Here is a 12,607-nt window from a genome sequence, read left to right on the forward strand (position 1 = left end):
CTAACTGGTGTTTTCCGTTTACGTCTTTCCTGGTACTCCGTGACTGCATCTCTTAGCTTCCAGCTTGCCAGACTTCAATATGGTCCCCCAGGAAGGGCTTGGTTTCCGGCTTGAAGCGCGATTGCTTGCCATCTTGGTAGTGGGCAAGTTTTCCTAAGCATGGTCTCCTAGCAACCAGTCTCCCTGGGTACCTGAGAAACCCCACCAAGCATGCATGCGGTTCTTCCACCGGGAATCTAAAATTGCGAGCGGGAGGCTGGAGAGATGGCTCAGAGGTTAAGAGCATTGCCTGCTCTTCCAAAGGTCCTGAGTTCAATTCCCAGCAACCACATGGTGGCTCACAGCCATCTGTAATGGGGTCTGGTGCTCTCTTCTGACCTGCAGGCATACACACAGACAGAATATTGTACACATAATAAATATTTAAAAAAAAAAATAAAATTGCGAGCGGGATTCAGACCCTGTTACTTTTTTTTCGAGACAGGGTTTCTCTGTAGCTTTGGAAGCTGTGCTGAAAGAACTAGCTCTTGTAGACCAAGCTGGGCTCGAATTCACAGAGATCCGCCTGCACTTTTAGTAAACTTCACCGGATTCCCTTTCCTACCCCAAGCTGTTAGTTACCCTTTCTGACCACCAGAGGGGGTTGCTCTTGTAACTGAACTGCTCTGGCTTTCTAGTACCCTTGCATGTCCCTCTTTTGTGTGTTACCTCCATCCCCTTGGCGCCCCCCCTCCCCCGCATTGTTGCAGAATTCTGCTGGCCTGGCTCCAGAGAGTTAGCAACTAGCACCATTCCTCGCTAGGCCACACCTGGTCTAGCCCTGGAGTCAGCACCCAGCACTAATCCATCCCTTGTGTTACAGATACCCTTTGTCAGCCTGTGTGAATCTTGTCTGAGAGTTTCCCATGGGTACAAAGCTTATGCAGACCTTAGGGGGCCACTTGGGAGGCAGAGGCAGGTGGATGTCTGTGAGTTTGAGGCCAGCATGGTCCGTGAGAGCTAGTTCCAGGACAGCTAGGACTGTTAGACAGAGAAACCCTGTCTTGAAAAACAAATCAAAACAAAATTAAAAAAGAAAGAAAGAAAACAAAACAAAAACTTAGGAGGCATCCCAGAAAACTGTGGTACCTCCTGAATCAGGTATTTGCACTGGGCACTGTATTTTTGGAAGCTTCGTTCAGGTTGTTTTGAGCATATGGAAATCAACTGATTGAAGTGTAAATATGGGAAAAAATAAAAATGCCCTGGGGGAAGGGAAAGTGCTTCTTCATTTCACTGAGGCTGGGAACCCCAGACCAAGTTCATTCTCAAGTGTCTCTGGGTCTTCATTTCATGAACCTGCGTGAGCCCACACACCTGCCCCATGACATCAGCCACACTCCATCTTGGTGTTTGCCCAGGCTAACCCCACCCCCAGTACTTTTTTCAGGCCATTGGGTACCTCCTTAGTTACTCTTATGAAGCACGGGTGTTTCCTAGCCTCGCATCCTCTCACATCCTGCTTGGGCCTACCAAAGATGACGGACTGGGATGTGGGCCTGTCTCCAGGGACCCTGGGTGTAGGGCTGAGACACGTGCAAAGCTTCTCTATTTTCACAGTACGACAGGACACACCAGTGGCCAGACGGGGCCTTTATTCTGTTCTGGGCCAGAACACTGGAAGGAGCTTGCAGATGTGCTGACCACCAAGGAAAGGCACGTTTTGTCGTCCTGACTACCCCAACCCTAGCAGCTGGTCATCCTCCGGCCCCCTTGGTCTGGCACAGCTGAGCATCATAGGAGGGTGCGTGAGCTGGTATCTGGGTGGGGACTTGGTGGGTAGCATTTCCACAGGCGGTAGGCAAGGAAGGCCAGCGCGAGCAGTCCCAACACCAAGCTGCCAATCCACAGGGAGACGACGGAGGCTGAAAGAGTGGAAGAAAGGACGTGCTCAGGCCTGGCGCCTGGAGCCCCACTGTGGTTTAAAAGTGGACTTCCCATGTAATTAACGTGTTGTAAAATTCAGCCATTAAAACAGGTGTGATGATGCGTGTGGGGGCAGGAGGATCAGGGTCACCTTCAGCTATACAGCACGTTTGAGGCCAGCCTCTGCCATGTGAAATCAACACTAAAAAAAATTTTTTTAAAGATTTGTTATGTATGCACCCTTCTGCCTGCACAGTGGAAGAGGGCGCTAGATCTCATTACAGATGGCCGTGAGCCCTGTGGTTGCTGGGATCTGAACTCAGGTCCTCTGGAAGAGCAGCCAGTGCTCCCAACCCCTAAGCCATCACTCCAGCTCTAAAAACAAAACAAAACAAAACAAAAAACTCCTTTCTGGATGCCCTTTCTTTTTAAAGATTTATTTATTTATTATGTATACAATGTTGTGCCTGCATGTGTCCCTGTAGGCCAGAAGTTGGCAACAGATCTCATTACAGATGGCTGTGAGCCACCATGTGGTTGCTGGGAATTGAACTCAGGACCTTTGGAAGAGCAGTCAGTGCTCTTAACCTCTGAGCCATCTCTCTAGCCCTGTTTCATGGGATTTCTGCATCTCTAAAACTTAGTCTGAAAGGTGCTTTGAAGTCTAAGTGCTCTCACAGCCAGGAAATCATACAGAATTTAGGGGGAAACTGAGGCACACATGGCACAGAATTACCTCAGCTGGCGGGTCTTTTGTTTGTTTTGTGTTTTATTCGAGACAGGGTTTCTCTGTGTAACCTGGGCTGTCCTGGAACTTGCTTTGTAGAACAGGCTGGCCTAGAACTCACAGAGATCCACCTACTTCGCCCTGAGTGCAGGGATTAAAGTCGTGTGCCACCACTGCCTGGCCTCAAGTAGCATTTTAATCCCATATGTCTGTCCCTCCCAGGGCCCCAGCACTCACAGGGTTTTGGGGCCACCTGGCCGGAGACATACAGACTGGCTACCTGCCCCCCTGGGTCCACGCGGCACTGGAACCAGCCCTCAGGAATGCGACCTGGGGGTGGCATGCTTAGCCATGCCTGGGCCCCGGCCTCCCTCTTGTGGTAGGCTGCCAAGTCGCCAGGAGCCAGGGTCCAGCGCACGGTCACTCCAGGCCCACAGTGCGCCTCACAGAGGAGCTGCCAGCCCGCCTCTGGGTCCTGATGGATCTCGGGATGGCAGGTTCCAGCGGAGTTCAGAGTCCTAGGGCTAAGTGTGGAGCGAGGAAGGGTATTCGGCAGAGTTGTGCTGGGGAGCCCAGGGGAGCTGGTCTCAGTAGTGCGTGATGAGGTCACAAAGTAGGGCTTGGTAGAGGTGGTGGTGGGGGGCTCTGCTGATGTCCGGCTCTGTAGGACTGTAAACAGAATGTTCTTCCTGTAGCCCTGAGCCCTTCATCTGCAGCCCAGGAGTGGGACAGAACCCCACCCCACCCCCCACCCCTGTCACTCAAGTGACACAGGGCATCATAGTAGCTGGGGCCAGGAGAAGATAATACAAAGAACTTACTGGGCACCGGGTCCTTTGTGTGTCTGCTAGGCCACTGCATATTTTACTTATTTTGGTTTTTTTGAGACAAGGTTTCTTCATGTAGCCCTGGCTGTCCTGGAACTTGATCTGTAGACCAGGCTGACCTCGAACTCAGAGATCCACCTGTCTCTGCCTCCCTAGTGCTGGGATTGAAGGCTAGGCCACTGTTTATAAAGCACCTACTGGGTGCAGGTTTCTATGAGACTACTTGGTCAGTGTTTATAAACATCTATAGTGTGCCAACTCCACCAAATCCTTTCAGCCAGCATTTGTAGAAGACCTACTGAGTTCTGGCACCTACCTTGAGTCTACTGAGCAGTGTTTATAAAACACCTACTGAGCGCTGGCCCCACCCTAGTCTTTCAGGACAGTCTGACCAAAGCCAAGCATTTGGGAACAGAAAAGGATATGGATATCATTTTGGAGCTGGCACAGAGTAGGCCCTCATCTTTTGAATTAGTCTTTTCTCTGGTTGCCTCACGGGGCAGACACTGACCAGTTCTGTTGGGAATCTCCTGGTGGGGACGAGCAATCCTGGTCCCAGAGCCAGAGCAGCGGAGCCCAGGGACAGGTGGAACCCAGAGGGCTTACCTGGAAGCTCCATCTTGTGGGTCAGCGTTAGGTTGAGCAGCTGCATGGTGACCTGACAGTAAAGGGCAGGAGGGGGAAGGGTCTCCAGGGAGGGTAACAGCCAGCGCTGTGTCATTCGGAACAGTAGCGTGCCCTCGGCCTCCTGTGTCTCCTCCTCTTGCTCTGGTTCCAGGGCCTCGACACCCTCCAGCGTCTGGTTTCCCAGTAGCAGGGCGAAGGAGAGTCTGTCTGGGCCTGAGATGTTGTGGGCCGTGCAGGCCACTTCTCGGTCCTGTCCAGGTGCAAGGGTCTCTGGGGACACCACCAGCTGGTCTGGAAAGGCTGTGAATGGCAGGTGGGACCCAGGGTTGAGCTTAGAGGTCAGGGCTGGGCCAGGCAGAGGAGGTAGGTTTGGGGCGATGACGCAACTATGCGCCTTAGGTATCCGGGACAGGAAGGGTGGATACGTCAGCCTGCAGGATTCGGGTGCGGGAACTTGGGGGTGATGGCATCGGTGTGGTGCAAGATCCTGATACCCCTGGGTAGGTGGCACCCGGAAGGTCAGAATGGGCCTCACCATACACAAGGATCATCGTGCGGTGCTGGAGGGTGCGGCTCCCACAGGAGCCCACACACGTCCGGGTGCCCGTGTCTGTCAGCATGCCATGTATAGAGAGGATGCTGCTGCCAGGGAGGGACTGCACATTGCCCAGGTCGGTGTCCAGTCCACGCCACTGCACCCGGGCTATGTCCTCGTCACAGGAAAGGCTGCAGGTGAGCTGGAGGGATGTACCCCTGGCCACTGCTACCTCAGGCTCAGAGGGATCCACGTGAAGGGACTGGCCTGAGGGAAAACAGCATTAAAACCATGTTGGGGCAGCTTGGGCTCAGATTCCAGTCCTGACCCTTGACCTTGGGTTGAAACCCCAGGAATCTAGCCCTCTGCCACAGGTTCCTGACTAGAGAGCAACTAGAGCCCCACTTCCCCAGACCAACCTCTCAGATCCTGGGCTTTCCTCGCACCTCCAAAGCTCCTTCCTCTGTACTTCTACCCACTCATTTCTCAAAGTCCTCTCCCCATATCCCCACTCACCACTGCCAGGCTGGAAGGGCACCGTGACCAGGGCTAGCAGGAGGGCCAGGCTGGGCTCCATGATGTCCCCTCTCTCTTGTGACCGCCAGGGGAAGCGGTTTAAATAGCAGCGCGCTGGCGGCTTCCCGCTGTCTTGAGACCCTGCCTCTCCTCCCCCTTCTCCCTATTCTGTGGGAGTTTCCCAGGGGGCTTTCCCAGCCCGACCCCCACTCTGCAGGAGGCAGGGACCCGGGAACACAATCAGAACAGACGGGCAGGGAAGGCCTGGGAAGTTTCCAGACCCCAGTTTTATGGACGGGAAGGCTGAGGTTAGAGGCTGGGGTCACCATAGTGGGTCAAGTGCTTTGCATGGAAATTAGCCAATCCTAGACTGCTCCGCCCCAGCCGACTCGAGCTCAGCCTTCATTTCCACAGGTGACCACATGAGGGTGGCGGAGGCGCCTGAGCCTGTTCTGAATGATGGGGGTCCCCTGCGGCCACGTGCAGCAGGGTGGAGGGTTTCTCCTGGGACCGAATTCTACCATCAGTCACCCCCAGGCTGTGTCCTCCCCAGCAGAGTCTGGGGTCTGGGCCTGGCTTGCTTTGGATGTGTTTGGGCCTTGAGGCGGAGTTGGAGTTCTGAGAATATCTCTTCTACACTCCTTTCAGTTCTCTACCGCCTTCCTCCAAAACTGGCACTCTGTCCCTCCCATCATTCCCTCCTGGCCTAGGTCTTTATTGAGGACACCCCTCTGCGTATCAACACCCCCAGCGCTGCACTGCAGGCAGAGGAAGAAAGCTAGAGTCCTGTGTCCTTCCTGACCTTTGCACCTCTGCTCTGCACTCTCCTGTCTCCAAGGCGAGACGACACCTCCCATCCCCCACCCTCCTTCTGCCTTCCATGGCCCCTGTGGAGTCCAAGTCTTCAGACATATGGGGACTGTGTTTACCTAAGGTTTTCGTAACTTGACATAAGTAGCGACATTTGGAAAAAGAGAATTTCACTTGGAAAAAAAATGTTCCCACCAGATTGGTCTGTAGGTAACCCTTTGTGGGTTTTTTTTTTTTTTTTTTTTTTTTTGTTTTGTTTTGTTTTTTGAGACAGGGTTTCTCTGTGTAGCTCTGGCTGTCCTGGAACTAGCTCTATTTTTTTTTTTTTTTTGGTTTTTCGAGACAGGGTTTCTCTGTGGCTTTGGAGCCTGTCCTGGAACTCGCTCTTGTAGACCAGGCTGGTCTCGAACTCACAGAGATCCTCCTGCCTCTGTCTCCCGAGTGCTGGGATTAAAGGCGTGAGCCACCACCGCCCGGCTGGAACTAGCTCTTGTAGACCAGGCTGACCTCAAGCTCACAGAGCTCCTTTTGCCTCTGCTTCCAGAGTGCTGGGATTAAAGGTGAATGTCACAATCCAGTTGGGTTGTGGGGGTGTATTTTTGATTAGTGATTGTTAGTGGAGTCATGACTGGGCAGGTGGTCCTGGATACTATCAGGAAGCAAACTGAGCAAGCCATGGGGAACAGTCTAGTAGGCAGCACCCCTCCATGGCAGATGCATCAGCTCTGGCCTGCATGGGCCTGCCTTGGCTTCCCTTCATGGCAGCTCACCTGAGTGTGAGTTGAAGGAAGCCCTTTCCTTTCTAGGCTACTTTTGGTCATGGTGTTTGCCACAGCAACAGAGACCCTAACTAGACAGGGTGAGACTTTGCTCCTGCCATAACCCCTGACCCCTACCCAGCATGCAGACTGTCAGGATCTTGGAAGTAGAAACTGAGGCACAAGTGGCAGGGTGCGTGACAGATGGAGGCTGGTATCACAACAGAGAAACTGAAGTACAAAAAGAGTAAAGCACAGCAGGCTCAGGTGTGTTGATTCAGGACTGTGGCTGCCTGGGTCCCCTCCCCTCCCCCCTTCCTCACCCAGCATGCGACAGTGTCCGGAAGCTGTGCAGGAAGGTGACTCTAAGACATGGGCCCTTCCCGGGAAGCTGGGCCCTTAACCCGGGTGGGGGGCAGTGGGCCTGGTGAATGAGCTGCTTCCCAGCCCCTGACCTGGCTTCCTGCTATACCAAGGCCAGGTGGGAAGGGGTCAGCAGGCGCCTGGCAGGCTGAGGTGCAGTGGGCTGCAGGCGTGGTCCCTGCTTCCTTGAAGATCTCAAGGGACCCTCTTCTCAGCCCTGACCCCACCTGCAGGGCAGTGGAGCATCCCTGTTCCTGGCAGGGAAGAGGGTAGGGGCCAAAGCCACAGGTTAGAGGGCCAGAGGGGAAGGAGGAATGGGGAGACTTGGAGAAACAGAGGGCCGAGAGAGAGAGAGAGAGAGAGAGAGAGAGAGAGAGAGAGAGAGAGAGAGAGAGAGAGAGTGACAGAGACACAGAGAGAGACACAGAGACAGAGACAGAAAGGTACAGAACCATGACACACAGAGAGAGACAGAGAGAGGGGGACAGAGACAGAGAGACAGAAAGGGACAGAGACATCACAAAGAGAGAGACAGAGAGGGTGGACAGAGACAGAGAGACAGAAAGGGACAGAGACATCACACAGAGAGAGATCCAGAGGACAGAAAGACACAGATGACAGGGTCAGAGACATGACGTGACACCAGACAGACCGAGAATGATCAAGGACAGAGAAAGACAGTCACAGATCAGACTAAGAAACAGAGACAGAGAGACAGAGAGAGCTGCAGAGGCAGACGCCCAGACATACAGGGACAGACAGTAGAGACAGTGAGGGCACAGGGGCCTGGAGTGCTGGTGGCCCGGGGGCTGTCCATCCCCAGCAGGGCCAGGGGCCAGCAGGACTCTGTTGTGCTCTGTGGCACTTGGGGCACCTCCTGTCCTCACCCTTTCCCTGAGAGTCCAGGGACCGACCCCCCTTCCCGCCATTGTCCTACAAGGAGGAAGTCCTTCTAGTGCCACAGGAAGCCCTCCTCTCCACAGAGGTTCAACCTCCTCAGAAGACCTGACATCCTGGCTCCCTCGTTGACAGCATCAGGAAAGTTCCAGAAGGTAGTCTTGCTCCATCAGTGGCCCTTCTGCTCACTCTCACTCCCTTGTCAATTTTGCACGCTCGACATTCCTGGCTTTTCAGAGTGTGGTTGCCAGAGATCAGGGTAGCAAGAGACTGGCTGGGATCCCCGGCCCTGTGGAGCTTGAGGAGGTGGGGGCCAGCTGGAGATTGGACTTTGAGGGGACAATGTGGGGGGCTGGGGAGATGGCTCAGGGGTTAAGAGCACTGACTGCTCTTCAGAGGACCCGAGTTCTAAACACGCAGGCCAGGTAGCTCTGTAAATCTAGTTCCAGGGAGATCAAAGTCTGGCTTCTGAGGTCACTCACATTCACATGCATCCCTACCCCATACACACAGACACAGGGTTCGCAGGGCAGTGGTGGTGCATGCCTTTAATCCTAGCACTCAGGAGGCAGAGGCAGGTGGATCTTTGAGTTCGAGGCCAGCCTGGTGTACATAGTAAGTTCCTGCAGGACTATGTAGGGAGGCCCTAACTAAAAAAACAAAGTTAAATAAATATTAAGCAAATAGACAGACAGACAAACAAACAAACGAAAAAGAAAACAAACCTAAAATAGGGGCCGGAGAGATAGGGGCTTAGCAGTTAAGAGCACTTAACTTCTTCCAGAGGACTGGGGTTCATTTCTCAGCACTCACATGGTGGTTCACAACAATCCATAATTATAGTCTCAAGGGATTTGACACCCTCTTCTGGCCTCCATGGCCCTGCATGTATGTGGCACACAAACTTAAATACTCACACATAAAAGAATAAAATAAGGGTCTGGATAGGTGGATTTCTGTAAGTTCAAGGACAACCTGGTCTACAGAGCAAGTTCCAGGACAGCCAAGTCTTCACAGAGAAACCTTGTTTCAAAAAGAAAAGGGGGGGGGGGGCGTTGCTGTTTGTAGAGATGGCTCAGAGGTTAAGAACACTGATTACTCTTCCAGAGGACCCTGGTTCTGTAACTCCAACTCCAGGGGATTTGAAACCCTGATGCAGACATACATGCAAGCAAAACACCAATGCACATTAAAGTTAAAGAGAAAGCATCAAAAAAAAAAAAGAATAAAATAATTAAAAAAAACTTTAAAAACAACAAGCACACCCTAGTGCACTGTCCTGTGCAGACCACCATGGAGGGAGGGCTAGCCCTGGCGACCTACTGTCGGTGGTGGGACACCTGAGTCCAGCCATATGGCCCTTGGGTTCCTGGAATCACTTGTGTAAGCTGTGTTGGGCCTGGAGGGAGGAGCCGACAAATCACAAGCGATAAGATTTGCTCTGCCTGTGTTTGTCATTTGTAGAATGAAATGGAAGTCGGGGAAGTTTTCTTAGGGCCTGCCAGCCAGAGGGACTTCATGCTGCCTGCTGTATTTCTTCTGGAGGGGCCCTGGAGATGCCAGGAATCACAGAGACCCGGGAGGCTGGATGCCTGCTGGGGTGGATCTGGGCCGCTGAGGTACCTGGTCAGGCTGATAGCGACACCTGCTGGCTTGGGGTGGGTGGGCTGGCTGCAGTGTCTTCACAGATCCAAAACACCCACTCTTCACCCCACACTGGCGATCCCTCATCAGGGGTCTGTCCTGGGAGTACGTGAAGGGGTGTCTCAGGCAGTACTGGTCTGGGGAGCCCCCACAACAGACAGCTTGGTGTCCAAGACAAAAGACCTCCCCTGTAAGACACACCGCCAAGTCAGTGGCTTCTGTGCGCAAACCTGGGCGGAGAGGCTGGGAGGTTGGGGCCCCCTCTGGTGGCCCCTCACACCTGCTAGAGGATCACAGTGCTGTGCTGCAGTGATAACTGTTTGGTGGGTGCTGGCTCTGGCCAGGAGTGGGCCCAGGCAGGCGTGGGTAGGGAGTCCCAAGTGGACGGGGGCCCCTGAGCAGGACCTGATAGGGCCTGGCTTCCAGAACTGCCCTCCATTTGATTGAACAACCTGAAGCCCTGACCTCAGGTCTGTTATTGATTGTTTGATGCCAGGGGATGCCACGCTGACCCCTCACTTGAGGACATGCTCCAATAGTGGCCCTGACTGACCTCTCAGAATTCATCCGGCCGATGGTTGGACACAGAAATGAGAAGGTTTAGACATGAGGCATTGAGCCCTGATGCTATCCCTAACCTTCTACTCTGGACTCTGGCTGCCCCTCTACCAGCTCCTGACCCCTCACTTCACATCTTACCCACAAACACTGGGCCGGCCCCTCAGCTTTTGATCTACCTACCCAAGGCCACTACACCCCGCCCATGGGACAGGAGCTGTCTCTAGTCCCCTGCTCACTGAGGACACGCCTATGGGCTCAGCAGCACCCTCTGTTCACCTCTCCGCTGTTGGTTCCACCCTTCCCTGTGATCTCAGTCTAGCCCACCATTCTCTGGAGTCCTTTACCACCACTGTGACTGAACTCCAATTCCCATCATGCTGTGGGCCAAGTATGTGGCCCACAAAACTGTGGAAGTCGGGCAGCTGAGTTTGCAATCTTCAGCACTCTCAACCAAGGGGGCTTTGGAGCTGAGGGGACTTCGAGTCCCACTCAATTTGTCAGTCACAGATCTCACTTGAGGGGCTTTGGTCAGTGCCAGGGTGCAGGGATTAGAGTCCAGGGATGAGCTCATGGTCTCCCTGTGCCAGAAATGTGTTACCACCTCAGGAGTTGGCACTGTTGGCTGGAACCATGGTGACAGGCTGGAATCATGTTGCTAGGGGCTGGGATGATGTTGCTAGGCTGAGACAGTGTTGCTAGGCTAGGATCCTGTTGCTAGGGGCTGGGATTGTGTTGCCAAGGGTGGAGACCTGTTGCTAAGCTTGAGGTCCTGTTGCTAGGGGCTGGTTGAATGTTGATAGGTCTCAGGTCCTGTTTCTAGGGAGATGGGTTCTGTTACCAAAGTTACCGTGCTATTACTAGGGGCTGAGATTATGATGGCAAGTGACAAGGTTGCTAAGCAGCAGGCCTTGTTGTCAGGATGGAGTCAAGTGCCTCACTTCCTTACCTGGGGTGAAGATGCTGGGGAAATCTGATGTTTTACTTATTTAATTTTCATAACCAGGCTGGGCAGGAACTCACTCTGTAGTTCAGGCTGTTCTCAAACTCAATTCTCCTGTCTCAGCTTCCTGACTCCTTGCATACATCAGACACGATATAGTACTGGACACCAGGGTCCTGTTTGATACAATAGCCTTGACAGAGCCCTGTGGTCCTGGAGTATGAGAGTAGCTGCTAGGACAAGACATGGTCAGATAACTCAGGATGGATTTGTTAAGTGTTGTTCTAGTTACCGCAGAGACTCCGGGCCCAAGGATCTTATGCTCTGTGCCTTACTTGACAGATGGTGCTGGGATTAGCTGAGGGCATCGTACCTGGTAGCGAAGCGCGCTACCATCATTACACACCCGACCCCTCACTGGGGATTCTAGGCGGGGCTCCACCCTGACCACGTCCCCAGCCCCCCTCACTGGGGATTCTAGGCGGGGCTCCACCCTGACCACGCCCCAGCCCCCTCACTGAGGATTCTAGTCAGGGCTCCATCTTGACCACACCCCCAGCCCCTCACTGGGGGATTCTAGGTGGGGCTCCACCCTGGCCACACCCCCAGCCCCTCATTGGGGGAGTCTAGGCGGGGTTAGACACTTACACTCCTGGAGCTTTGGTTCTAGGGAGAGGAGGAGTCAGAGCCCCAAGTAGTCCATTTTCTATTACTATAACACCTGGGAAGTGGTTTGTTTTGACTCAGAGAGTTTTGGGAGTTCTTGATGAATTAGGATGTGTGCAGAGACGCATCCTATTCACCTTACAGCCAAGAAACAAAAGAGAGAGCAAGAGCTGGGACCAGCAGCACATACCTGCCATCCCAGCTCTCAGTGGGTGGAGGCAGGAGAATTGCCATGAAGTTGAGCCTAGCCTGGACTTCCTCAGAAGACCCTGTCTCAAAAACAAAACTAGACAAAACCAGGGCCAGAGAGTGAGTGAGTCCCACAAGCCCTTCTGAGGGCACTATGTCAGTACCTGAGAGGACCTCCACCTAGGCCCTGTTTTTTAAGTGTCCCCCATCTCCCCATGCTGGAACTCAGGGATCTTTGGAGGGTGCTCCAGGCTTAAGCCACAGTTTGCTTCCAGCTTGGAAAACAGGCTTTGTGAACTGGCAAGTGTGGTTAGTGTCTTGAGCTACAGCCTGGCTGAATCGGTGTGGGGTGAACTGTGGTGTAGACTGGGGTCAGGAAGGGACAGACAAAGGCCTGGAGGATGGGAGGAGAGGGCGCACCAGGCAGACAGCAGACAGGCATGCTAGCTGGGTTTCAGGGTGTTCTGGAAGAGCAGGAAACAGGAGGGGCTGCCAGAGAGGGGAGGATTTTGTGGGGACAAATGAGTCTGCCAGGTCCCTTCTACAGACCCCCTGGTCTTTCATTCCTGGAGAGGCTCATGTCCCCCTGTTCTGAACCTGAGGCTGGATCTCCCAGCAGAGCACAGGAACTGGTTCTGACCT

At 53.6% G+C, this 12,607-nt stretch overlaps 1 protein-coding gene across 2 annotated transcripts; it reads right to left on the reverse strand.

Annotated features, from left to right (window-relative positions):
* Positions 1–1,773: 1,773 nt before the first annotated feature.
* Madcam1 (mucosal vascular addressin cell adhesion molecule 1) lies at positions 1,774–5,198 on the reverse strand. Of its 2 annotated transcripts, XM_038315877.1 has the most exons (5): positions 5,138–5,198; positions 4,622–4,888; positions 4,066–4,386; positions 2,870–3,301; positions 1,774–1,904 (listed from the first exon to the last, which is right to left on the reverse strand). In XM_038315877.1, exons 1-5 carry the CDS (start codon positions 5,196–5,198, stop codon positions 1,774–1,776), a joined length of 1,212 nt encoding a protein of 403 aa, XP_038171805.1. The 2 variants fall into 2 exon arrangements, with proteins under 2 accessions (XP_038171805.1, XP_038171811.1); XM_038315883.1 differs by lacking the exon at positions 2,870–3,301.
* Between the last annotated feature and the right edge of the window lie 7,409 nt (positions 5,199–12,607).

Source organism: Arvicola amphibius, chromosome 1 (genome assembly GCF_903992535.2).
Source record: "Arvicola amphibius chromosome 1, mArvAmp1.2, whole genome shotgun sequence".
NCBI classification, from domain to species: domain Eukaryota; kingdom Metazoa; phylum Chordata; class Mammalia; order Rodentia; family Cricetidae; genus Arvicola; species Arvicola amphibius.

Excerpts from the sequence above, each read along its gene's own strand:
- Madcam1 (XM_038315877.1), bottom strand. The coding sequence starts at position 5,198 with ATGGAGCCCAGCCTGGCCCTCCTGCTAGCCCTGGTCACGGTGCCCTTC. Across the intron at positions 4,387-4,621 it reads CACGATGATCCTTGTGTATG|CCTTTCCAGACCAGCTGGTG; the intron begins GTGAGGCCCATT and ends TGCCATTCACAG. Across the intron at positions 3,302-4,065 it reads CCACAAGATGGAGCTTCCAG|TCCTACAGAGCCGGACATCA; the intron begins GTAAGCCCTCTG and ends TTCTGTTTACAG.